The following is a 24997-nucleotide window of genomic DNA, read 5'->3' on the forward strand; positions in this document are numbered from 1 at the left end:
CATTTATAGCGCGCACTACTCACCCGGGGGGTCTCAAGGCGCTTGGGGGGGGGGGGGGGGGGGGGGGGTGCCGCTACTGCTCAAACAGCCAGGTCTTGAGCTTCTTCCTGAAGGACAGGTGGTCTTGGGTCAGGCGCAGGTCGGGAGGGAGGGAGTTCCAGGTCTTGGCGGCCAGGTAGGTGAAGGACCTTCCTCCTGTTGTCGCTGTTCGGATGCGGGGGCCGGCGGCGAGGGCGTGACTGGTCGATCGGAGGTGGCGTTTGGGAGCGTAGAAGTTGAGGCGGTTGTTGAGGTAGCTCGGGCCTTGGTCGTGTAGGGCTTTGTGTGCGTGGGGTCAGGAGACGGAAGGTGATTCTCTTGTTGACGGGGAGCCAGTGCAGGTCTCTCAGATGTCCGGAGATGTGGCTGCGTCGGGGGATGTCGAGGATGAGTCTGGCTGAGGCGTTCTGGATCCGCTGGAGTCTCTTCTGGAGCTTGGCGGTGGTTCCGGCGTAGAGGGCGTTGCCGTAGTCCAGTCGGCTGGTGACGAGGGCCTGGGTGACCGTCTTCCTGGTCTCGGTGGGGATCCACCGGAAGATCTTGCGTAGCATGCGTAGGATGTTGAAGCATGATGAGGAGACGGCATTGACTTGTCTGGTCATGGAGAGGGAGGAGTCCAGGATGAAGCCCAGGTTGCGTGCGTGGTCTGTCGGTTTGGGTGCGCTGCCTAGGGCGGGGGGCCACCAGGAGTCGTCCCAGGCGGAGGGCGAGGAGCCCAGGATGAGGACTTCTGTCTTGTCTGAGTTTAGTTTCAGGCGGCTGGTCGTCATCCACTCGGCTACGTCTTTCATCCCTTCGTGGAGGTTGGTTCTGGCGGCGGCGGGGTCGTTGGTCAGGGAGAGGATCAGCTGGGTGTCGTCGGCGTAGGAGATGATGTTGAGGTTGTGTTGGCGTGCGATGGCCGCGAGGGGGCTCATGTAGACGTTGAAGAGGGTGGGGCTGAGCGAGGATCCTTGAGGGACGCCGCAGATGACTTCGGTGGCCTCTGACTTGTACGGTGGTAGGCGGACTCTCTGTGTCCTTCCACTGAGGAAGGAGATGATCCATTCCAGTGCCTTCTCCTGATTCCGACATTGCTGAGGCGCTGCACTAGGGTGCGGTGGCAGACAGTGTCGAATGCTGCGGAGAGGTCTAGGAGGATGAGGGCCGCTGTTTCTCCGTTGTCCAGCAGGGCTCGGATGTCATCGGTGGCAGCGATGAGGGCGGTCTCGGTGCTGTGGTTGGCTCGGAAGCCAGACTGTGAGGGGTCGAGGGAACCATTCGTCTCGAAGAAGGCGGCCAGCTGCTTGTTGACGGTTTTCTCGATGACTTTGGCTGGAAACGGGAGGAGCGAGATGGGGCGGTAGTTCTTGAGTTCGGTGGGGTCCGCTGTTGGCTTCTTCAGTAGAGCGCTGAGTTCGGCGTGCTTCCAGCTCTCAGGGAAGGTGGCGGTGTCGAAGGAGGTGTTGATGATGTCCCGCAGGTGGGGAGCGATGACAGCGTCGGCTTTGTTGAAGATGTGGTGAGGGCAGGGGTCGGTCGGAGATCCGGAGTGGATGGTGTTCATCGTGCGGGTGGTGTCTTCTGTGTTGATCGGGGTCCAGGCGTTGAGGGTGGTGGTGGGGGGCGTTGGTGCGGTCGTGGGGGGCGTTGGTTGTGTGCTGAAGCTGTTGTGTATGTCTGCGATCTTGTTGTGGAAGTAGGAGGCGAGGGAGTTGCAGAGGTCTTGCGATGGGGTGATGTCGTTGGTTCCGGCGTTGGGGTTGGAGAGCTCCTTCACGATGTTGAAGAGTTCCTTGCAGTTGTGTGCGTTGTTGTCCAGCCGGTCCTTGAATGATGTTTTCTTGGTGGCGTGGATCAGTTGATGGTGCTTTCGGGTGGCGAACTTGAGGGCAGTCATGTTGTCCGGTGTTGGCTCCCTTCTCCAGGCTTTCTCGAGGGCTCGGCAGTTCTTCTTGGAGCTCTTGAGTTAGTCGGTGAACCATGGGGCCTTCTTGCTGCTGGGTCTGCTAGGCGGGGTCCTCAGTGGGGCGAGTTCGTCCGCGCAGTTGCTGATCCACTTCGTGAGGTTGTCGGCGGCCTGGCTGGGGTTCGCTGAGCTGGCGGGAGGGTGCTGGCTCAGGGAAGCAGCGAGCTGGTCTGCTGTGATCTTGTTCCAGCTTCTACGAGCAACCTGTTGCTGGTGGTGGTGGATCGTGGTTCTTCTGAAGGTGAAGTGGACGCAGCTGTGGTCCGTCCAGTGGAGTCCGATGGTGTGGCTGAAGGCGATGTCCTTGCTGGATGAGAAGACCGCATCGAGTGTGTGTCCGGCGAGGTGGGTGGGGGTGGTCACCAGCAGCTTCAGTCCGAGGTTGGCGAGGTTGTCAAGCAGGGTGGTAGTGTTGCGGTCGTTGTTGTTCTCCAGGTGGAAGTTGATGTCTCCGAGGAGGATGTAGTCAGCGGAGGGGAGGGCGTGTGGGCTGATGAAGTCGGCGATGTCGTCGCTGAATTGTGTGCGTGGTCCCGAGGGTCGGTAGATGAGGGTGCCTCTGAGGGTGGTCTTGGGGTCGGTGTGGATCTGGAAGTGCAGGTGTTCGGCGGATGTCAGGGTGTCGTCGGTGTTGGTCGTGATGCGGATGGTGTCCCTGTAGATTATGGCGATGCCTCCTCCCATCTGGTTGACGCGGTCCCTTCGGGTGATCTTGTATCCGTCCGGGATGGCGATGTCGGGTGCTGAGGAGTCGTTCATCCAGGTTTCCGTGAGGAAGGCGACGTCAGGGGCTGTGGTGTCAAGGAGGTTCCAGAGTTGAACGGCGTGTCTGTGGACGGAGCGGGTGTTGAGCAGGATGCACTTCAGGTGGTTGCTGCTGGTGTTCGGCTTGGTGGGTGCTGGTGCAGTGCCGGTCCGGGTGCAGGTGAACTTGCAGGCGTGGCAGCTGAAGGGTCCGTGGGTGCGTCTCGGGGTGGCTCGGTAGCATCCAGGGGATCGGCCGGTGTGGAGTGCGTTGAGGGTGGCGGCGTCGTACGTCCGGCGGGTGGGGTGGGCACTGCGGGGGCCAGGGGTCCTGGCACTGGGCGCGGTCCAGGCGTGGACGGGCACAGACGGGCTTACCTTTGGCGCGCCCGCTGCGCGTCAACGCTGCGCGTTTGCCACTCTGCCATAAGTGGAGAGTGGGGTGGCGAATGGGAAGGGCTGTATAGGGAAGGGGGCGGGGCCGCAGGGGGCAGCGGCGGGGAGTGGGGAGGTGGCGGGAAGCGCGGCAGGGGCTGGGAGAGACAGGAGGGGAACAAAAACAGAGGAACAAAAAATAAACTACACGGGGCACAGGAGAAAACAAGGAGCAGAATTACACAGACAATCGGATTCGAAATACAAACGCGGCGCAGGCGGGGTCAGAGCACCAATCAGCGGTGCACAGGAACACAGCTGCTGGCAGCGGCGGCGCTGGTGGCAACGAGGGGCGGCCTGGGCTCACTCCTGAGGAGTGTGCACGGTGCGAGGGGGTGACCGGCCCAATGGGACAGAGGTCACTGCTCTCCACCGTGTACACTATGCCCTAAATGGTCCAGTGGGAGGGAGGAGCAGCTGGGAGGCGGGAGCGGAGCGGCGAATGGGAAGGGCTGTATAGGGAAGGGGGCGGGGCCGCAGGGGGCAGCGGCCCCAAACTTCAGCTTTTGTACCAAATGGCACCAATACGAAGCTTAACGGCAATTATTTTTATCGACCTCTGGAAAATGGTGATTAGAGCAAAGAGTAAACCCAAAGATCACTGGGACCTGGGTATAAGACAGTATAAAGAAAAAGGTCCCAGAGCATAAAAGCTTGTAAAGCATTAACAAAATCAACATCAAAAATACTTAAACAATTACGTGATGGCAAAGTGTTATTTAATCACACTTAGCAAAATACACTTTTTTTTAGAAATAAATCGACACATGGTTTCTCCACGGCGAGTGATGCTGAAATAATTAATACTTCCACAATGATTTGATCTGGATTAAGTAAATTGTGCGTATCCAGTTTTTTAATTATAAGAATCCATTCAATTGATCCATGGATCACTGTTACAATGACACCTTATTTTTTAGGTGTACTTCACCCCCACCCCATTTGGAGCTTCCCAGCCCTTGCGCCTTTTGACGCTAAGCCAGTATCTACTACAAGTCTACCTTCCAATACGGTGATTATAGTGATTCCTTTCCTTACCTAGTCCCCTTTAAATTATTTCCTGGGACTTGATGCAATACTCCCTTGTAATACTGATTCAATATCTTTGTAGGTGCCCCTCCTCCCTGTTACACCGTCACTTTTGTCCTGAAGAAGACCCCGTCAGTAAGGATCCAACCAACATACCTAGGTCAAGGGGTCGAAACATCGACATACGATCTTACCAGTACCTTCAATAGTGCAATGTGCACTGTGTCCTTTCAAATGTACATGGTTCTGTAAATGAATGTATATTCAAATGAATGAATTTCATCTTGACTATGCGGCATAGAGTTGTATGCCTAACAATTGATTTGTGACAGTGTCAAAACGTTATATGTCACTTGCCCTATTACCTCACTCTACTCACTACCCCCTCCCCCCCACCTTGGCACCCCGCACTTTCGATCAGTGTCGATTTATTTCTAAAAAAATGTGTATTTTGCTAAGTGTGATTAAATAACACTTTGCCATCACGTAATTGTTTAAGTATTTTTTATGTTGATTTTGTTAATGCTTTAAAAGCTTTTATGCTCTGGGACCTTTTTCTTTATACTGTCTGGAAAATGGTGGGCAGAGTCATCCCTGACTGAAGTGAAAGATTTGCACTGCTGAATTAACTGTTAAAAGCCTCGTCTCACTCTCCTCCCTTGCAGGTTATGAATGCACATGTCCCCTTCTCAAGGAAGACGCCGTATTACATGCGTTTGTCAATGTATTTTTGGTGCTTTAATGAGTGCCACGTGCTGCACCTACTTTGAAGTGCTAATTTAATAGAAACCCTTGGAAAGAGACTCTTCCCGGGTGGTGTGCATCTTCAGATAAACATTGTCAAAGTTGTCTCACTCCTGGTCAGAACTGTATTATCAGAGTCGAACACACAGCTGCCCTCAGCTTCGTCCAAATGCCTCCTCTTCCCCGCCTTCCAGGGCGTTACCTTTCTGTAAGCAGCATCTGTCCCCATGTTCACTGGAAAGCCCCCCATTTCCTTAGCTGGGTCCAGGGCAGGAAAGGGAGCCGCGGCCAGGCACAACACCAGGAAACTGCCCTAATCTGTGCAGGAAGGGACACTGGAGCCAGGGGGCACAAGAGGCCGCGATTATCGCCTATGCAAACACCAGGAGAAGGGACCAGGGAAGGGCGCGCGGAATAACAGTTGCCCCGTCTCCGATAACCTCAAAGAATTTTATCTGGAACACACGGCACTTGCGTCACTTCCGGCTGGCTGATCCCAGACGTACCGCCCTTCCGCAGGTGCCCCTGACTGAGCAAACGGACCTTGTGAGCAATAAGTCAGCGTCCCACAGTTCAGTGCCTTTAAGAAGGCCTTTAGTTCAGCCATTCATTAACCACCGTTTGGTCCTAGTTTCATTTTCTATCCTCAAGGTTCTATTGCGCCTCCGGCGGCCGACGGTTTCCCCATAAACTCTTTTATCGGACAGGGCAAGATTTTAATGTACTCATAGGGCCTTTCCGACAGCCTTCTTCGTCCATTGGTCTTTGTGTCTGCATATTCTGCATAAACTCCAGTGGCTACAAGTCACAGTCTGGGGCTCCCACAGCCAGTACATCAGGCCAAAGGTAACGCCAACCAACCATTCACCTAGGTACCATAAGGGAACAAAAATCTTGCCACCTCCCTCCCTAACCAAACCCTTACAAAAATGCTGCACACCGATTCCCAGCTGCATAAATATAATGCAACCCAAGCATCAAAAGATGCATCTTTGCACAAGGATTTCTGTTCACCTTGCACACAAAACAAGCATTGGCATTGCCAATAGGTCTCGCTTTTGGGATCTTATAAGTATTTAGCATTCATGCAAGTTTAAGCTATTGGCATTGTCAATGACAATGCCATATATTTATGTTTTAAAAACCAAAACATAAATAAAAGGCATTGTCATTTACAATGCCAATACCTCAAACTCGCGTACATGCGAGACCTATTGCATTGCAAAAGCTTGTTATATAGAGCAGACATTACCCATTTGCAATTTAAAAAAAGCATTTGCAATGCAATAGGTTTCGCATTACTGAATGTTTAAGCTAGTGGCATTGCAAATAATACTGCTACACCAATAGCTCAACTTTTCAGTAATGGGAGCCCTATTGCATTGCAGATGCTCATTTGTCTATTTTACATGTTTGCCCTCATAAAACATCTCTCATCGGTTTTCATAAAGCTGGTACGACTAATGCTGCTAAAAGAACACGTTTGGGCTCAATGACCAGCTACATGAACCCCAGGGCCTTAAGAGTTCTCCCCACCTTTTTTGTTTTAATCATATCTATAACAAATATAAAAGTTCAATGCCCGCCAGCGTCTCAGATTGAGACGGGTTGGAGCTGCTTTCTAGACGCTGTTAATGTCTAGATGGGTATGCGGCTTAATGCTTGTAAATACAGAATCTCTAGATTTATATTAAAAATACAGCATGGAGGGAGGAGCCAAGATGGCGACCGAGACGGCAGCGTAGACTCCCGGCTCCGTGAACCTCCGCATCCCGCACGGATATCCTGCATGAGATCCTCAGCCTGCGCGATGCGATCGTGTTTGTGAATGAGAGTGGCAACCGATCGTGTGACTCCGAGGTTTCTGGCTGCGGTACCGCCTGAGAAAAGTGCATTTTAAATTTGCGGCCCGTGCAGCCCTGGAGCCTGGACCTCGAGTGGACGCCTTGGCCGAGTGGCAGTTCAACAACAGCGGCCTGTGGTGACTGGGTGGAGTCGGTCCACCGGAGCGGTGCCAACCTCGGCCTACATTTCGCCGTGGCCGTTCCTGCCGCTAAGCGAAGCGGACCGAGTGCCTGCCCGGGGGTGCAACTCTCAGATTCCCCGGTGATAGCCCCTGCCCTTGGCGGCGAGCTGTCCGGACGCCGCCCGTGACTCGCCCTGATTCTTGCAGGCGGCTCCCGGATTTTCGCGGGAACTGGTCCGTGGTGGGGACGACTGTTGCCCGTGCCCACGCAACGGATACATTTTTGCCTGCCCCCGGACCCTGTTTCCAGCGCCGTGGGCCTCGAGGCGCTTGTTCCTGGGTCCCGGCCCCCATACGGGTCGGGCCTACCCGACGGCCATTTTGTTGCGATGAAGCCTACCATCCTGTCCACTGGGTCACAGCAGGATTGGGAGTGTGTGACTTTTGGGAGTGTGGCGGAGCGATCGCAGAGAGCTATGCTGGGGTACGGCGACCTCCTCGAGGCCCTCGGTGCCCTTCATTCCTCCCTGGTTCATGGCGTCGGGGTCTTGGGGAGTAAGCTCGATGGTGTGGCATCTGCGTTGGGACAGTGGCGGCCTTCCTGTCCTCAGGTATACAGGGACTTCCCACACTGCACACCGGAGGACAAAGTCGCGGCCACCCCTGGGATTGGTGCACAGCTGGACACTCCGGACAGTATGCTACAGTGTGATCGGCTGGCTGTGGGTCTGATCTGTTCCGGAGGTATTGGACCTGAGCGGGAGGTGGTGGCCTCGTTCCGTGCACGGCCTCCGGTGACCCAGGGACAATTCAAGCAACAGTTGTCTACTTTGGCTGCTTCCGCCTTCCTGGACCCTGTGTGCGGTGCAGACTCTGGGGCAGCACTGGGAAGGCCGTCCTTCCATGATGTGGACTGTGTTGGTACTCAGAGACTTCCACCCCACCTGTGTGTGTCGCTTCCCGGTCGTTTTTGGACACTCCTTTACCTTGGAACATCGGACATGGCGCTGGGTCGAGGGGTAGTCATGGGCAGAATTGCAAAGAGTGGTCAAGGATAAGGCTGATCCTTCAGGGGTGGTCATCTAGTAGACGGGCGGGTTCAGGGGTTGCGTGCTCTCATGGTATACCTATTAGCATAATCGGTGCATAATGCTCCCCATTTTTCTTTGATATGGTCGATTTTGTGCTGTTCACTTTGGGGAAAACTTACCGTGCGGGAGTGGGAAGCCGGGGGTATGTTTTGAAGGCCCTCCTCCAGTTTATTAATACTTTCTCTACCCCCCCGTCTGGTGGGGTTCTTTTCTTACTCCTTTTTTCCCTGTTTCTTCTATATTTCGGGTCTGGTTCCGGGGCAACAGGCACACTGCTGGGGGGAGGGGCCGTACTCATCTGCAGAGGTGCAGGGTGGGGGGTTGGGGGAAGGGGTTCTTTAGTCTTCATCTCCTTTTTCCATGGCCTCCTTTTTCTTCTCTGATTCTTCTTGTTTTTTCTTCTCTGGGATCAGCGTGGTACATCTCCTTTGTTGTGAATCGTCGCCTTTTCATGTGTGCCACAATTTCCGGGGTGTTCCCTGGGCTTTCGGGCAGGGGACTCCAGGCGCAACTGCTCATGATATTCTTCCCCATCCTGAATTTCCTGTGTCTGCGCCATTGATCCAATAGATTGCTGATTATAGCTTATGTCATTATTCTGCCTGCCTTTTATCGCTGTTGGGAAATTGTTCGGCACCTGATCCTTCTGTCTTTTTCATTATAAAATGAAAACCCTTTTTATCCTGGTGTCCTACCTGCGCTGTTCACTGGTCAGACTATATTAGCGTGACGATTCTGCTCCCCGAGGTGCTGCCTGTGTTCACACTTGATCTTTGTTGCTCTGATTGCTTAGCGGCCGGCCCCGGGGGGTTGTAGGCCCATACTTGTTATTGATTGAAATGTCAATAAAGGTTTTTCAAAAAAAAAAAAAATAATAATACAGCATGAAGGTTTCCAGCAAACTAAGCAAGCAAAAGCATATGGAGCTTTCTAGGAGTTTCCAGGTGTGGGCCGATTGCGCAGTCATGCGGGATCTCACAAGTAAAGCGGGGCGATAGCTAGGATTTAATAACAGGTGAACACTTTACGGAGGGAGAGGTAAACAAGGAGCCCGCGGACGGGTCGCAAGGCGGCGCTAGTCGTTATCTTGCTTCCCACTCCACATTAAATCAGAAGTATTTGCAATGCAATAGGGCTCGCATTATTGAAAGTTTAAGCTACTGGTGTTGCAAATAATACTGCCACACCAATAGCTCAAACTTTCAGTAATGAGAGCCCTATTGCATTGTAGATGCTGGTTTTAAAAGGTTTCATGTCCTATAGACTGTCTGCTGTGACAAGAGAGGGGCGCTCAGGAGACAGCAGCAAGGGAAATGGTTAAGAGTGGAGGAGGGGTGGGTAGATGAGGGTCGGACAGGACAGCAAGATCTCTCAACAGTGAACAGCAGAAGGGGCTGATTGAGGGATGGGGGAAGAACAGGCTGCTGTGTGCGTTCGGGAAAGAAATGAAAATAAAAGCAGCGCCATACATAAACAATTAAAAGGCGCGCCTAAAGTGAATGTGGTGCCGTTCATTTACAAATGCATGCGCTCGTGTGTGGAAAGAGTGCAGGAGCATCTTGAACACCATGCTGACGATGGGAGGGGGTCAAGTAGAAACCGGAAGCTTTTGCTTCAAGTAGCCATTAGCCAGGGGAAGAGATGTTTTAGGGAGGAGGAAAAAAAAGAAACTCACAGAGCACAATTGTCATACCACCCTTCGTACGTAACACCCAAGAAACTAAGAGCATTGGCACACCAATAAAATGTAAACAAACTAGTTGCAATTTCATAACCCCGACAGCGAAGTAGTATTGGTAATGTGGCTTCAGAAAGAGTAATGCTGTTAGAACAACCACCTCTAATTCACACCCACAAAATGTCAAACTCCCAGTTCATCCCAACCTTAACTCAAAGAAGAGCAAGAAACCTGTCCTCCAATTCAATAGACTCCCACATGCCTGTTACTATAATATGGGCAAACTTTTCTCCAGCTGCTGCAATTATGCACCAAAAATCTAAGTGTCTAGTCATCGAGCATGCAGTCGGCTCCATACCCAACACAGGACCAAAGGCTATACACTGACATTATGCCTTCCCCCAAAACAATTCTCACAGCACATAAACGATCACAACAGTGCACCCTGCAAGCACCCGACTAGCCTCCATTCACACACACTGCTCAGCAAGGCCACCTGAACTGTGCAGCAAAACCTTTAGGCAGTCCGGAAGATGCCACTATGTGCATTCCAGACATCACAAAGAAGTGATGCAATGGACACACCCAGACAGGTCGTTAGTGTGAGGCCACGCAGGACATAATCAGGTCCCATACAAATACCAGTAATTTAGCACTTGAGCTGTGCCTATGTCTTTTATAAACTCTGGCCACAGATGTGCACTTGTGTGTAAGGATGTGATAAAGGGGAACAATGTGCAAGTAACCTTGCTATTTATTGCACATTACTCCAGGTTTACCTCAGTAATTGTATTACGCTGACACAGCACGCTAGTTGGTTCCCGACTACTCCAAGAAAAGGGGTGGCTGTAAAGAACAGGGTTGATGTGCTGGAAAAAAAACATCTGTAACCATCCTGTCTGCCAGGCACTAAACCAAGCACAAATGCTACACGGGAACTGGTCATGAACACTTGATTTAGTGAGTTGTAACTAATTGAGCCTAGGCTGAAAAATCTGCACGAATAATCCACATTTGTAAAGTGCGAACAATCACCCGTAAGGGTCTCTAAGCGCTGGGGGCCGTCGGGAAGATTAAGAAAGCTATTGCCCAAGTCACATGGTGCTGGGCTAATCTGCCGCCGGGGATTGAACCGTGATCCCCAGATTCCGGAGTCAGTCTCCCTGGCCGCGGCGCCACACCTCTTACCACAGAAGAAGTTTGTGCCGGACACATTGGCTGCATGTACAGGCACCAGTTCATGTCAGGAAAAGCAGACATCACACCTTTGAGGGTCAAATCTAAGTTTAAATGATTTTTAAACCATGCAAGGATATCAACAGAGCGTTATTTCAATAGCCAGAGGGTGCGTGCACTTGACGAGTGCCTTTCGATGAATAATGAGAGTGCAGCTGACCAGAAGAGAACTCCCTTTACTGCCCCACTCCCATCAACTTAAAAGCCATGTAAATCAGTGTTAGTACAATGACTTTACCTGCAGCAGCTATGCCCGTATTTAGAAGCGCCAGACTTAGTCCCGGACGTACAGGTCGCTCTGCAGAAAAGGAGCACTGCTCTATAAAAATAAAAAAAAGCCCGGCTTCAAAAGTGGTGCGCGTGCGAGCAAAAGTGAAAGCAGCGCGACGCGGCGGGGGAGGGGTGGAGGAGCGTTGAAACCCAGATGGCACCTGATTGGGCGCTGAAAGCTGTCGTTGTAGGCACGCGTGAACGCAAGCGCTAGGCCAGCCAAAGCAGCTTGTGGTAGCACTTTTTAAAGCCCCTACTAAATGTCTCGCAGTGTAGCGCATGCGCTGGCTCAGGCGAGACCTAAAAAGTGAGCAGTATACGCGATACAAGAATAAAAACCCATAACATGACATTCCAAACATCAAACCAACCGACATCACTGAACCAGAGACTTTCCTTCTAGTTAAGAGCACAGCAGTTAAGATGCACTTTTCTTAGAAACGTTTATTTTCCCAACCCGAAGCTAAAGGACTATTTAGCAATCCTTGCTGCATGCAGTGTGTCAGTAAAGTGCACTGGCACAGATCTGTGCAAAGCTCTATTAGCAGTGCTGCTACAACGCAACGTTTCCACTCGAGAAGAGAACCGGGTCTTCCTGTATTGGAATACCACTAACTACTGGTGCATAGGTGAGCAGAGCCCTCAGATGGAAAACGACAGAGTGCATAGTGGGCCTAGTGCTGGATGGAAACCCAAGAGGGTCAGTGCCAGATGGAAGACACTATAGTGAGCCCAGTGCCTGGAGGCCGGCTGGAAACCTATAGAAGCACATAGTGATCCCAGTGCCGGATGGAAACCTCCGCTGCACACAGTGAGCCCAGAGGCCGTATAAAAACAAATGCATGTGCATAAAGCGCCCAGTACTTGGTTTGAAAGATATAGAGGCACGTGGTGAGATCATCACCTGGATGGAAATCTGCAGCTTCACACATCCAACCCTGAGAATATACTGGCTTCGCCCTATTTGGCATATTTTAAATATACGGACATGTCAAGCTGCCCTGATCGAGTGCATGAAATGCGAATCAGAGCAGCTGGAGGCACGCTTCATGAAATATATGATGGCAGTAAAGGCAGTTTTGGACTCTGAACAACATACAGAACTAGAATTCATAATTCTGTGCCAGTTGCTTAAGCGGTGCTCAAACCTTTTAAATTTTTGGACAAATTGATCTAACCTACTGTTTATACCCTTTTATAATATTGGAACTTGTGTATTTTATACAGTTTTTTTCCCTTTCTTTCTTTTTGGCCTCATTGCAATGATTTTAACTAATTGTGCAATAAAAAAAAATGATCTCATCTTCACACGTCCTAATGCCAGCCTGGATATCAAATGTTATGCATAGTGAACCCAGTACCTGACTAGAAACCTACCAACATGCACATGGAGCCTGGGAATGCCCCCGAAACCCACTGACATGCACGATGAGCCACATACCCAGGTGAAAACCTACATAAATAACTAGAGAGCCCAGGACCCAAGTGAAAACCTTTAGATGGGGTCACGAGCCCGGTTGCCCAAAAGGAACCCTGCAGACACCGAAGAGGGATCGCCGTTACATTGAGTTACCACATGCAGTGGGCCACTGCCTGTCGCTTGCCAGCACGGTTAGCATTTCTTTCAGGAAATCTTGCAGTCACAAATTTCCTCCGTTTTATGAAGAGAACAGAGCTTTACTTGTGCTAAAGGAGGCTCCTTTGTTCTTTGATTGAACGCCACATCTTGCACAGTCTAACATTTTTGCTAATCCGAAGGCTTGTGTCAACTTGACATGAGAGAATTCCCAGAGCATTAGGGAATCCTTGCCGAGTCGCCCCACCACCACCTCCCCAAGGGCTCGCATTCCTCCACCCAAATCCCCAGAAATAATCACGGACACCTTAAGGCAGCCATTCAAAGTACGAGAGGCTGGGATAGTAAAGTACTAACTGTGGCAAGCATTAGATTATAAGGGACCCAACCATGAAGCGGCCTCCACCCACTGAACACACCTCTTCAAGCGGAGTGAGAGATTACAGGGTAACAGCATTAGGCTACCACAAACGTCTCAGCTAAAAATGGAGGCGTGGCTGAAGACGCCATGTTTGATCGCTAGCACAGTACTAGATCCCTACATATGCAATGAGAGCGTACACCCCTTCAGACGATATCCTATAATAGAAAACTGTAAATCATCCAGTAAAGTGAGTTGGTTTCAAAGCTCCTGGTTTTTAACACAAGACAATTTTTAAAGCAAAGTCTAACTTTCAGCGTTCACAGGGGTAAATTACTCCTAGTCTTACATTATTTTTGCCTTGTTAGAGCAACCGACAATGACAAACATTTTTGATAAAGGAAAAGACTACATCGCTTAATTACATCCAAGATGTGCAAGCTCCCAGCCCCATCCCTGGTATCATAGCATTTAAGGCGTGCAAGTTTTCAGCTTCATGTTCGATTTAATAACAAACCACAAGGTGCACACGTTTTCATCCTCATCCATGATGCACTAAAATACCACAAGGTGTGCACGATCCAAGCCTCATTCCTGTTGTTATAACACACTATAATGTGTGCAAGCCTTCGTGGTGCAATTTCATTTTACAATGCCCAAGCACTCCCAACTCCATATTCCATGGACCAATAATAACCTACTATATGCTATTCAAGATCTGTGTATAATCCTCCCTGAAATAATTTTAACCTCCTGCAGTGTGTGCGCAAATCGTCAGCCTCGTGTATAATATAACCCCTAAAAACGTGTGCACGCTCACTATAAAGTGTGAAGCTTCACGATGTAAAAATTGTGCCTGGTCCCAGCCCCATCATACATGGATCAATATAATAACCTACTATAAAGTGTGCAAGCTCTGCGCATCTGGATCCCTGGAATAATATTAACCAAAGATAAAGTGTGCATGCTTGCACACTGTCAGGCTCACACATTATATAATAGCCTCCTCTTGCAAGCTTCCAGCTTCGCTATAAACATCCTCATCCCTGGAGAAATAATCTACAAGTTGTGCAAGCTCCCACCACCATTATCATCATCCCTGGACCATCATCAATAGCTCACATAAAGATGTGCACAATCACAGCCCTATCGTCCATGGATCAACAATAACCTACTATAAACTGAGCAAGCTCAGAGCATCTTCTACCCTGGAATGGTATTAACCAAGCTGTCGGCATAATGCAGGATATATTACCCTCCTACAAGGTGTGGAAGCTTTCTGCTTCCTTCATAGAGCAATGTATATCTAGCAGGTGCCTAAGCGCTAAGCATCCTTCCGAAAGCAGTATTTATACAAGGTCGGAAAGCTTCCGACCGCGTGCCTTGAGTAACAAAGGCAAACTACGTTTGCAAAGCCTAGTCAGGATCATGTCTGGAACATTAATAACCTAAAACGAGTGCATGCCCCTCCCTCCTCCTCCTCACCATGACCTCTAGAACAGCATTAACAGTCTACAGGGAACAGAGGCCCTCAGCATCGCCCTGTAAACAGGAATCATCTATTAAAGATGTGGAAGCTTTAGGCCTCGTCACTCCTCACACAATAATGAAAATGATAAGTTGTGCAATCTCTCAGCATCACCCCTCGTGCAATGACCCACTACTACAAGATAGAAAGCTCTCAGCATTCCCACTAGTGCAAGAATAACCGACTGCACGGTGCTTGGGTTCCTCCAGCCTCCTCTCCCCTGATGTCTCTCAGCTCAAAGCAACGAAAAAACTACCCTTCCACCATTCTCGAATGTTTACAAAGCAAACTAAATGAAACATGTAGGGCCGCTACTCTTTGTGCCTGCCTCTGCAGCAAGGCCTGATGGTGAAGGTCCATCTCCCGCAAATGTCTCCCGCCGCACACATACACTGAGGGCCTTCTGGTCCCGATGCCCCCTGCGCACCTCTCCTCGCCCACATTCAAGTCTGTACACCCAACAGCGAGCACATGCTTGGTGCATTTGGCAACGCTTGGTTTGTTGAGTGAATGTGCAGCTTGGGCTGGGCAGCTTCCCTGCTGAGACTCTAGGCAGAGGTCAGCTGCGCACCCCGGCCTGCACCCCAGCGGATCGCGGTTAGATTGGATGAGTACCTCCGTCAGTGCCTGCAGTGTTGCTAGCCTGGACCGATTGCTCTCAGTGGCCACACCTCCGTGCCCCGGTCATTCTGCGTTCCTTTTGGACAGGTCTACACCCGCCCTACCTGCTTGGACATTAAGGCAGCCCAAAAAAAGAATCCGTGGATAATTGCCAAAATTTAAAAAATATGTAGGAAATGTATAAAATGTCGCAACATCTGCAGGGACAAGAAAATGTTTGCAGCAGAAAAATCCGTGCTTCAGATATGGACGGCCTTGAATTATGTGAAGGTATCGGTCACGAAACAGTTAACGAGTGTACACAGCACAAGTGATTATTGGTATGGATCGGTCTCCAAGACAAAGACACAGTAGAGATGCCTGGATGTACGTGTAACCTGAAGTTTTCATTGTGTTATCCTGTAGGATTCCACCCAACAGCAGGGTTCCGCTAGCACCAACCAATAGTTCAGGCAACATTCAGCCCTCTACTCCAACTGTCATACAACTTCTGAATCTTATATTCAAATGCTGTCATAAGTCAGACGTCACTAAACAGTCCGACTGCTGTACACTTTATGTAGAATCAGTCTGTGAACCTCCATATACCTAGAGTGTGGGGTACCAGAGTTGGGAGGGTCTGTATTCCATTATATAGGGAGTAGTGTAGAGGACCGGTCTCTCCATTTAGAGCGCGCTACCTCAGTACCCCATGCAACAGTCACTTGAGTGTAAAATCCATCTGCAGCCTTTTATTTGACACTCCCGGTCCAGAAGTAGCAGCTCTGAAACCCACCTGCACCCGGCTTTTTGTGGAACCTGTGTGAAGCGTTTCACCTGTTCTGGCGAGGGTGTTCCACAACAATCTGCTATACACCATCAACTAGACGTCTATGTGTAAAACCTATCTGCAGGCTCGCTTTTAGGTCTAGCCTAAAGACAGCTGTAGCTGCTTTGCCAGCCTCATGTAACAAAAACAAACCATGAATTAAAAAAATACCTGTATAAAATAGCGGCGTTTCTGATAAGTCCTCTTCATCCATTGGTCTGCTCAACGGTCATGCACATTTTGCTCCAGTCGCCCAGAGCGTGCGGTAGTCGGTCAGCTCACTTCAGTCCTGGACTCTCTTGCTCTGTGAATGATGACATTTTGATTCGTCGTGTGTGCTCATCTGCCTGAAAAAAGTGCACTTCCCTGCTGGGGCTGGTGGGGCAATACTTGGACATGCCACTTAGCAATGCACAACTATGTCCTCAGGTTACAGTAATACAAAACCTACAATACCTTTTCTTTGCGCCAGTATGGATCATAGTTGCCCGTAATGTGCATTAAATCTAGAAATGGTTTCTGTATTCTAAGTACACTTGCCTGCTAGGCAGGCCCTGCACTGTCCTGGTAACAAGTGCTTTAAATGTGTCAGTACTGTCCGGTACGGAGTGCGGGAACGCACTTTTTTATTTTGATAGGGAGAGTACCGGCACTTCTCAAGAGAAATGCAATACTTTTAATTGGAGTGTACCTGCACTTCTCAGAAAAAAGCAGGTACTCTGGTACAGAGTACCTGCACTTCTATTTTTCCATTTCAAGCACTGCAAAATTACAGACACTTTTTTCTTTAATTGCAAGTATTGCAAGTATATGACCACCATGTTTAGGTGGTGTTTTCTGTTTTTTTTATTAACATTTTGTGTCATGCACTTGTAATTTGAAAGAAATGATTGGTGTACCAGCATAAGGCCAGACCTCCTGGCTTTGCCAAAGCTCGTTTCGTCATTGAAGGTGAGCGCTCCAGAACAGACCAGCTCGTGCCCCAGCTCGGCCGGATGTCCACAAGTTCCTTTCCGCTGGGGCGGTGGCGAGCCGCTATGAGGTCACGGGACCCTCCTGCCTCGCCCGCGCGGCGGAGTGAGTGACGGCTCTGCAGGCTCCTCTTCTGTTTGAAGGTGGGTGTCCTAGAACAGCCCTGCTGCCCTGGAATGCCCAGCCTGCTATTTTTACGGCCCCTTGTTATTCTGAGGTCCCGGCCGAAATGCCTCGAGGTGCCGGTCAGGTTTAAATTTGGGCACAGCAAGGCAGCAAAGACAGAAACCAAACCGATTTCAACGGCACTTACCATCCGGACTTAAAGTGGGGACAGAGCTTTAAGTGGGATGAAAAAACAGGGGGGGGGGGGTCTCTCAAAGGATGCGGCCCTTTAATTAAGGGTGTGGCTTAAAAGACGTAAGCGAAAAATCTGTGCTTAGCATAGTGTGGCGTCCCACAGATATTTTGCTGCTTCTGTTATTGCATCCAGGTATAATACAACAAGCAACATTACACGTGCAGCAAGACAAAACTAGTGGCTTTGTCAATGGTTGTTAGTTGTATAAGCAACAAGTAATGACTTCGTTGAATATAATATGACACTCCTTCAGTTCTGAAATGATGAGACTGAAAGGACTATACCGAGTCTCTGAAGTTATTACATTATACACTGCTGCAGAGCTAAGATTTTTTTTCCACCCAGAGAGTGTTGTCAAAAATGGGGAGCCCCCTAAGGACCTGCCTCGACGCCTACTTTTTAGAACTCCCGGTGGGACCCGGCCTCACTTAAAGCCCTAGTGATGGGGGGGGGGGGGGGGGATCTCCAAGGCAGGATGGAATGTAAGACACAGTCAAGTGCCCACAGCTAGTAAAAAAGTAACTTTACAAAAAGCCCACCGAAGATGCACATACACAGCAGCAGAATGAGACCCCTGCTCGGCGTCACCAGCGCACGCCAGGAAGAAAACTGAATGAGGAGAGACCCTAGGCAGCCAGAAAATCTCGGTGAAAGCGGTGGCATGTAGCATCCCTCAAAATAGCACAAGAAGTACACTGACAAAACACTTTACAAATTGAATGTTCCAGAGATGCTGAAAAGGAGTATTATTGCCCTAATCAATAGTAGGGATTTCCTCAACTTTGAAAGGATGAATGAGCGAGCTGGCCCTGCCGTGACTCAATGGTGTGGCCCAACTCTTCCAGTGGATACAGCAGTACTGTGGAGCTGAAGCCCCTGCACCGAGATCAAGCCCACCGTACCCTCCAGGCCATGCTGCAGGCTGCAGCCCTAGGGGTAAGGACGTCCTGGGCTTCGATGAGAGCAGATTGACAGATGCCAATCATTCTGCACAGGCAGCAGGACCCTGCCAGGCTTGTGAACTAAAACTCCACACACGGTGGTCCCTGCACGTGGGAGAATGCTGATCAGCCACTGCAAGCAGCTCATCAGAAGGGACAATCCTCTTCCAGGTGGACACCCAAGAAGTGGCAGCGGATGTTCTGGGGAAACCCCTTATATAATAGGCGTTTAGCGATATCAAGGCAGTATTTCATGGACACACACCAGGTCAGACAGCTTTTCTCTCCCTTCACCCACCCTGGTTCTGGCACCCGCCGAGGAATGATAGGACAAGACACGGATAGGAACATAATTCACGTCAAAATGAGGAAAGCAGAAATGGGAAGTAAGATGCATAGCACACATGGAAGTTCCAGCTTCGAGCACAGAAAAGACCTGAAAATGAATTGCCTTTAAGAGCCCGAAATATTTGGTGGGGTAGGCCTCAAGCCATTCACGGGCAACCAATTCCAGTAAACTCACTTGAAGACCAAATGTCACACAAAAGCACTGGCACTACATGCAAAGGTTCAAAGATCAGCCTTTCCTTTGATATCAGGATTCACTGATCCGGTCTTGGTACCTGACCATCCTCTTCACTTGATGCCAGGTGTCCAAGCAAAACCCTAAGCTTGAGGTACATTCTTGTAGACTGATTCTGGCTAGACCCAATATTCAAGCATTTCCATTCACTGGATCAGATCTGTCTGTTGAGTCTAGGCGTCATAGACCAGCGCCTTTGTTCAGTGCCCGGCTTCAAACCCATCCTCCCTTGGTTTTATGCCATTTTCAAGACCAACCTTTGCTCTATAGACCATCCTCTCTCCACAGGAACCCCCCCAAAGTTAACAATCCTTTACATGTCGGTGGAGGAATACAAATGCAGGGTTTGCAGACAAGCCACTTCTCTTGGGGCCAAGTTTAGTAGGTGGATCCCTTTGAATGGCACTTGCGAACGAACAGTGGTATGCTTTTAGGGACATGGCGCTACAAGGGTGATGCCACCCACTATCAGTGTTTATGCAAATATTTATCTGATGGTGCTGTAAGGTGGGGAGAACCACTAGCCTTCCCAAACGTATACAGCCTCTGCCACACTTTCAGTACAAAAAAACAACAGCCCCAGCACACATCTCGTATAGGGGTATGACAGCTCGTACTCGAGGACGCGATAGGAGACACAGATGTGTGACCACCGTTTACACTTACGGTAACAGACCAAGATTCTGGATCTGTTCTTTCGACTCATTTTATTACTACCTTTACCTACAGACCGTGTGGGTCGGAATTATCACCACACTTAAAAAACAAACTGAATGCAGGACTCAAGAGCCTTGAAAAAGACACGGGGTAACCCGTGCTGGCGACGAAACACGTGTTGGCTTGTAACCTGTATCAAATACTGAAAACCAAGGAGCAAAAAAGAAGAATAAAGAACAAAAGAAACTTATTCTAATACCGGTTATACTGTCTTGACTTACTTTAGCTACAGCGGTCATACACCTATACGAGATGTGTGCTGGGGCTGTTTTTATGATCCCTTTGAATGCTTTACATTTGGGAAATTTGCAAAGCTACAAGTCGTATTACTGACACTGAATGGTCACGTAGAAAGACACAGTGAACATACAAGGTGCTAGATTATTCATTCAATTACTAAAGTAATGGCTGTGCGCCACTCCACACTAAAAGATACGTTGGGTAGCAAAGCTGTTCCATTGAACTAAACTCCAAAAGATGCAGCAGCTACAAAAAAAATTGAATTGTACATCAGTACAGATGGTGTTGGACTGAGCGCAGGGTAGATGTGTATGGTTGAAAAAAAAAAAAAAAGCCATTAAATTGTTCCATGTATTTAAGCCTACAAATGCGTGGTAGATACAGGAGGTACTAGACTGTCCAAAAAGGTTGACGGGCACAGAGGATACACAAGATGCTGGTTTGCATGCACTGTATGAGTAATCAGAGGATACAGGCGGGTCTGGAGAGCACTGCAGTTCTGGAGGTTGCAGTCCATACACCTGGTGTTGGCTGCTTGGAGTGCATTAGCACAAAGTGGATACACAGTGTCGGATTGCGCTGCAGAGCTAGTGGATAAACATGGTGGTGGATGGCATGCAGTGAATACACAGGATGGCTGTCAGTGCTGCAGAGCTGATCGGTGCAGTGGATACGCATGGTGTAGGTCTGGGTGCACTGCATTCATAACAAGTGGGTACAAGAATGTTGTATTGCATCTTAAAGCTCATAAGTGCAGTGTATACACAAGATGTTGATTTGTACTTCCTCGCTGGTAGATGATACACAAGATGTTGTACTGTGAAAAGTGCTTTAGTAACTAGAATCAGGAAGTGTTGGATTGTGCCACAACTAGTAGGAGCAGCGGATGTACATGATGTTACAGAGCTGCTGGACCAGTGCCAATACAAGTTGTTGGATTGTCTGGAGTGCATTAGCAAAAGTGGATACACTCAGCGTTGGAGTACGTGCAGTGCATCAGTAAAAGTGGATACACAAGGAGTTGGATTAAGCGCAGTGCATTAGTAACAAGTTAATAAACGAAGAACAAAGCGTGGATACAAGGAGTTGGATTGAGTGCGGAGCGTTAGTTACAAGTGGATACAGGAGGCACAAAGTGTGGATACAAGGAGTTGGATTGAGTGCAATGTATCAAGTGGATACAGGAGGCACAAAGAGTGGATACAAGGAGTTGGATTGAGTGCGGAGCGTTAGTTACAAGTGGATACAGGAGGCACAAAGTGTGGCTACAAGGAGTTGGATTGAGTGCGGAGAGTTAGTTACAAGTGGATACAGGAGGCACAAAGTGTGGCTACAAGGAGTTGGATTGAGTGCGGAGAGTTAGTTACAAGTGGATACAGGAGGCACAAAGAGTGGATACAAGGAGTTGGATCGAGTGCAATGTATCAAGTGGATACAGGAGGCACAAAGAGTGGATCGAGTGCAATGTATCAAGTGGATACAGGAGGCACAAAGAGTGGATACAAGGAGTTGGATTGAGTGCAATGTATCAAGTGGATACAGGAGGCACAAAGAGTGGATACAAGGAGTTGGATTGAGTGCAATGTATCAAGTGGATACAGGAGGCACAAAGAGTGGATACAATCAGTTGGATCGAGTGCAATGTATCAAGTGGATACAGGAGGCACAAAGAGTGGATACAATCAGGTGGATCGAGTGCAATGTATCAAGTGGATACAGGAGGCACAAAGAGTGGATCGAGTGCAATGTATCAAGTGGATACAGGAGGCACAAAGAGTGGATCGAGTGCAATGTATCAAGTGGATACAGGAGGCACAAAGAGTGGATACAAGGAGTTGGATTGAGTGCAATGTATCAAGTGGATACAGGAGGCACAAAGAGTGGATACAAGGAGTTGGATTGAGTGCAATGTATCAAGTGGATACAGGAGGCACAAAGAGTGGATACAATCAGTTGGATCGAGTGCAATGTATCAAGTGGATACAGGAGGCACAAAGAGTGGATACAATCAGTTGGATCGAGTGCAATGTATCAAGTGGCTACAGGAGGCACAAAGAGTGGATACAATCAGTTGGATCGAGTGCAATGTATCAAGTGGCTACAGGAGGCACAAAGTGGATACAAGGAGTTGGATCGAGTGCAATGTATCAAGTGGATACAGGAGGCACAAAGAGTGGATACAATCAGTTGGATCGAGTGCAATGTATCAAGTGGCTACAGGAGGCACAAAGTGGATACAAGGAGTTGGATCGAGTGCAATGTATCAAGTGGATACAGGAGGCACAAAGAGTGGATACAAGGAGTTGGATCGAGTGCAATGCCTCAAGTGGATACAGGAGGCACAAAGAATGGATACAAGGTGTTGGATTGAGTGCTGAGCGTGAGTTACAAGTGGATACAGGAGGCACAAAGAGTGGATACAAGGAGTTGGATTAAGCGGGAGCATTAGTTAGAAGTGGATGCAGGAGGTGTTGGGTTGTGCCGGGTTATGCCACAGAGCTGGTGGGTGCAGTGGATACACACAGTATTAGTTTGCATGCAGTGCGTTTGTACCAATTTAAAACACAAGGTACACACCGTGGACGCAAAGGGAGCTGGATTGCATACAGTTAAATTACTGCCGCCACCAACTCCACGAATAGCGAAGTCCAAGGGGATAAAATTAGCCAGGCAAAGAACAGGCTGGAAAAACCCAGCCACCTCACAGAGACCCTCTCATGAAGAGCGGAGAAACCTAAATCCGGATTTTCCATGCTAAAGGAAAGAAGACAGCAAGAACAGAGGCATAGACAAGTCTCAGAAGAGACAGAGCACAAAGACCTGCCAATCCGGACCCCAAAACTCTCCACAAACACGCTGAGTGACAAGCCCCTAAGATCAGGGCACGTTAGGTGCTCCTGTTCCAAAAACATGCCAGTCCAAACTGCACAACTTTCACGGTATTTGTTTTTGACCCAAACATTTGTCAACGTTTACAGAGGTACTTTTTAGCATGCTTTTGATCGTAACTTTAGAAACCGCGTGCCAGCGCGGAGGTGGGCTCTTCCCCTCTCTGATCCAAAATGCAGTGCAGTCTTCCCAAACTTGGCAGGCACCAACCTGACGGGGCATGCGCTGCCAGCCTAAATCTTGATTTGAGACTTGCTGAGCGCGGGCATGCCACGAAGGGGCCTCAGGGCGTATTCACCTCCAAACAAGCGCCGACTACGCACGCCCAGACAGCTCCCCAGGATTGGCACCACCTTCGGGGCACAAGCTTTGTCCTACCACCCGACGACCCCCCCCCCCCCCCCCACCCCACCCCCAATAACTACCTGACTCGGGTTGGAGGGCTCACAAAGAGATCCGAACTGTAACGTAGTCTGGCTTCGAGGTCATAGAAGGGGTAGAAATTATCTAATCGACTAGTGAGGCATTGTAGAACCCAGTGCTACGAAGTGGACGTTAGGCAATAAGATGGCGCTTTACAACACATTCTGACAAATAAATGCTCTCCGGCCTGAATGAATTCTATTAAACAATCGATGTCTTATGCTCCACTGCCCAAAGTACAGGAGAGGCTGCCCACATTCCAACATTTTGAAATACTAAATGCACAATTTGCAAGCGAAAATCTGAAGCTATCTTTTTGCCCCTTGACTTCCACCAAGTGTTATTAAAATGGTGGTGGGAAAAAAAGTCTAAGAAACTTTCAAATTTTCGATTAAAAATTAGAATTGCCACTCCTATAGATTGAGAAACGTGTAGACGAGGTACTCGAGTTGAAGAGAGCGCCACAGATGCATACTGTCCTGCCGGCACCCGCAGAAATATTTACGATTCACTGTACGTTCAAGTTGTACTGGGGCTGCAACGTCGGGGAACCTGCATATCAACGTGGACAAGTCGAGAACTCCGGGCATGCACCCCTCCACGCCCAATTGGTGCCCGCCTGCCCACACGTGTACGCTGCCACCCCCAAAAGCAGGGCCACATGTAGGCGTTACTTACGTGGGTAATGTGCGCCAGGAGTAGCAGGCACAGCAGGGGTCCGTGTAACCGCGCCAGCACCTTGCGGTGTCCCATCCTGCACCCCACTGGCAGAGCCCAGTCCAGCCCTGCTGCTGCCGGCACACGCAGAGGGAAGAAACTCGGAGGAAATCAAAGTCCTCCTCTGGCAGCCCGGCTCCCGCGGTGTCCTCCGGGGCTCTGCCTGCTCAACCGCGCTGCTTCCCTCGCCCTAGTGCTCCACCATGCAGGGCCCCGCTGCTTCCAGGCGCTTTCCTCAGCCGGCTGGGTGGGCAGCAAAGGGGGGGGGAGAGGCAGGCTTCTCGTGCTGTTTAAATCCAGACTGCAGACAGCCCTGACTAACTTCCTACGGCTTGGCAGCACGGACTCAGAGGAAAGCCCGGCCTGGAAGGAGCCACCCCTTTCAGGGGGCAGGTCAGGAGGGGTTTGGGGGCGGGGCGTGCGTCTGAGTCTCCTGAGGCGAGGACGCCAGAGTTATGATGGAGTCCCCTGGTTGAGGTTTTAGCAACTGGGTGGAAGGCGAGGCAGGCCGGTGTTCGGGTTTGGGAATGCTGCTGCGAGTAAGTGACATTACAGAACCCTAGAACCTTTAATAGGCCGGTAGGGCCGGGGCAGGGTCGCTTACATGCCACAGAGCGAAAGACCAATAATGGACTAAAAATACAGGGTAGTGGGGATTTGTTCACAAAGGTAGGCAACGGTAGGGTGACCAACTGGCATGGGTGCAAATTCAGGATGGCGAGTGTGAAAATTCAGGACAAAGGGTCAAAACTCAGGACAAACATTCAGGACAGAAGGTCAAAATTCAGGACACAAATTCGGAACAAAAGGTTACGTTTTACAGACACATCAGAGGAGGTCACGCAATAGTATATGAGTACGTAGACAACCAATATAAGTACAAGTCAAAATAAGTTTATATTAGGTTGTGACAATCGGTATATGGTTACTGCACTGAGTTGTCCCATCTCACAAATGAGAGCCAAACAGGGCGAATACTGTCTGTGATTATTGAACATTGTTTTGAGAGGTCACTCTCTGGCTCACAGTCAGAGATTGACTGCTCTAAAAGATTCTGATTGTTGTGGGGAGAAAATCAAA

The 24997-nt window shown here is 49.6% G+C and overlaps 1 protein-coding gene across 18 annotated transcripts in view; it reads right to left on the minus strand.

Annotated features, from left to right (window-relative positions):
• The window catches only part of HSPG2 (heparan sulfate proteoglycan 2), a 903404-nt gene extending 879106 nt beyond the window's left edge, over window positions 1-24298 (minus strand). For 11 of the 18 annotated variants that reach the window (XM_085608923.1, XM_085608922.1, XM_085608912.1 and 8 more), the window contains exon 1: window positions 23879-24236. In XM_085608923.1, the coding sequence (XP_085465049.1) occupies window positions 23879-23953 (75 nt within the window). In that variant the 5' untranslated portion in view covers window positions 23954-24236. Of the gene's footprint in view, window positions 1-23878 lie in introns of all 18 variants that reach the window. The other 7 variants (XM_085608928.1, XM_085608927.1, XM_085608926.1 and 4 more) reach the window with 3 other exon arrangements.
• Between the last annotated feature and the right edge of the window lie 699 nt (window positions 24299-24997).

This window comes from Triturus cristatus, chromosome 1_2, assembly GCF_964204655.1.
Source record: "Triturus cristatus chromosome 1_2, aTriCri1.1, whole genome shotgun sequence".
NCBI classification, from domain to species: domain Eukaryota; kingdom Metazoa; phylum Chordata; class Amphibia; order Caudata; family Salamandridae; genus Triturus; species Triturus cristatus.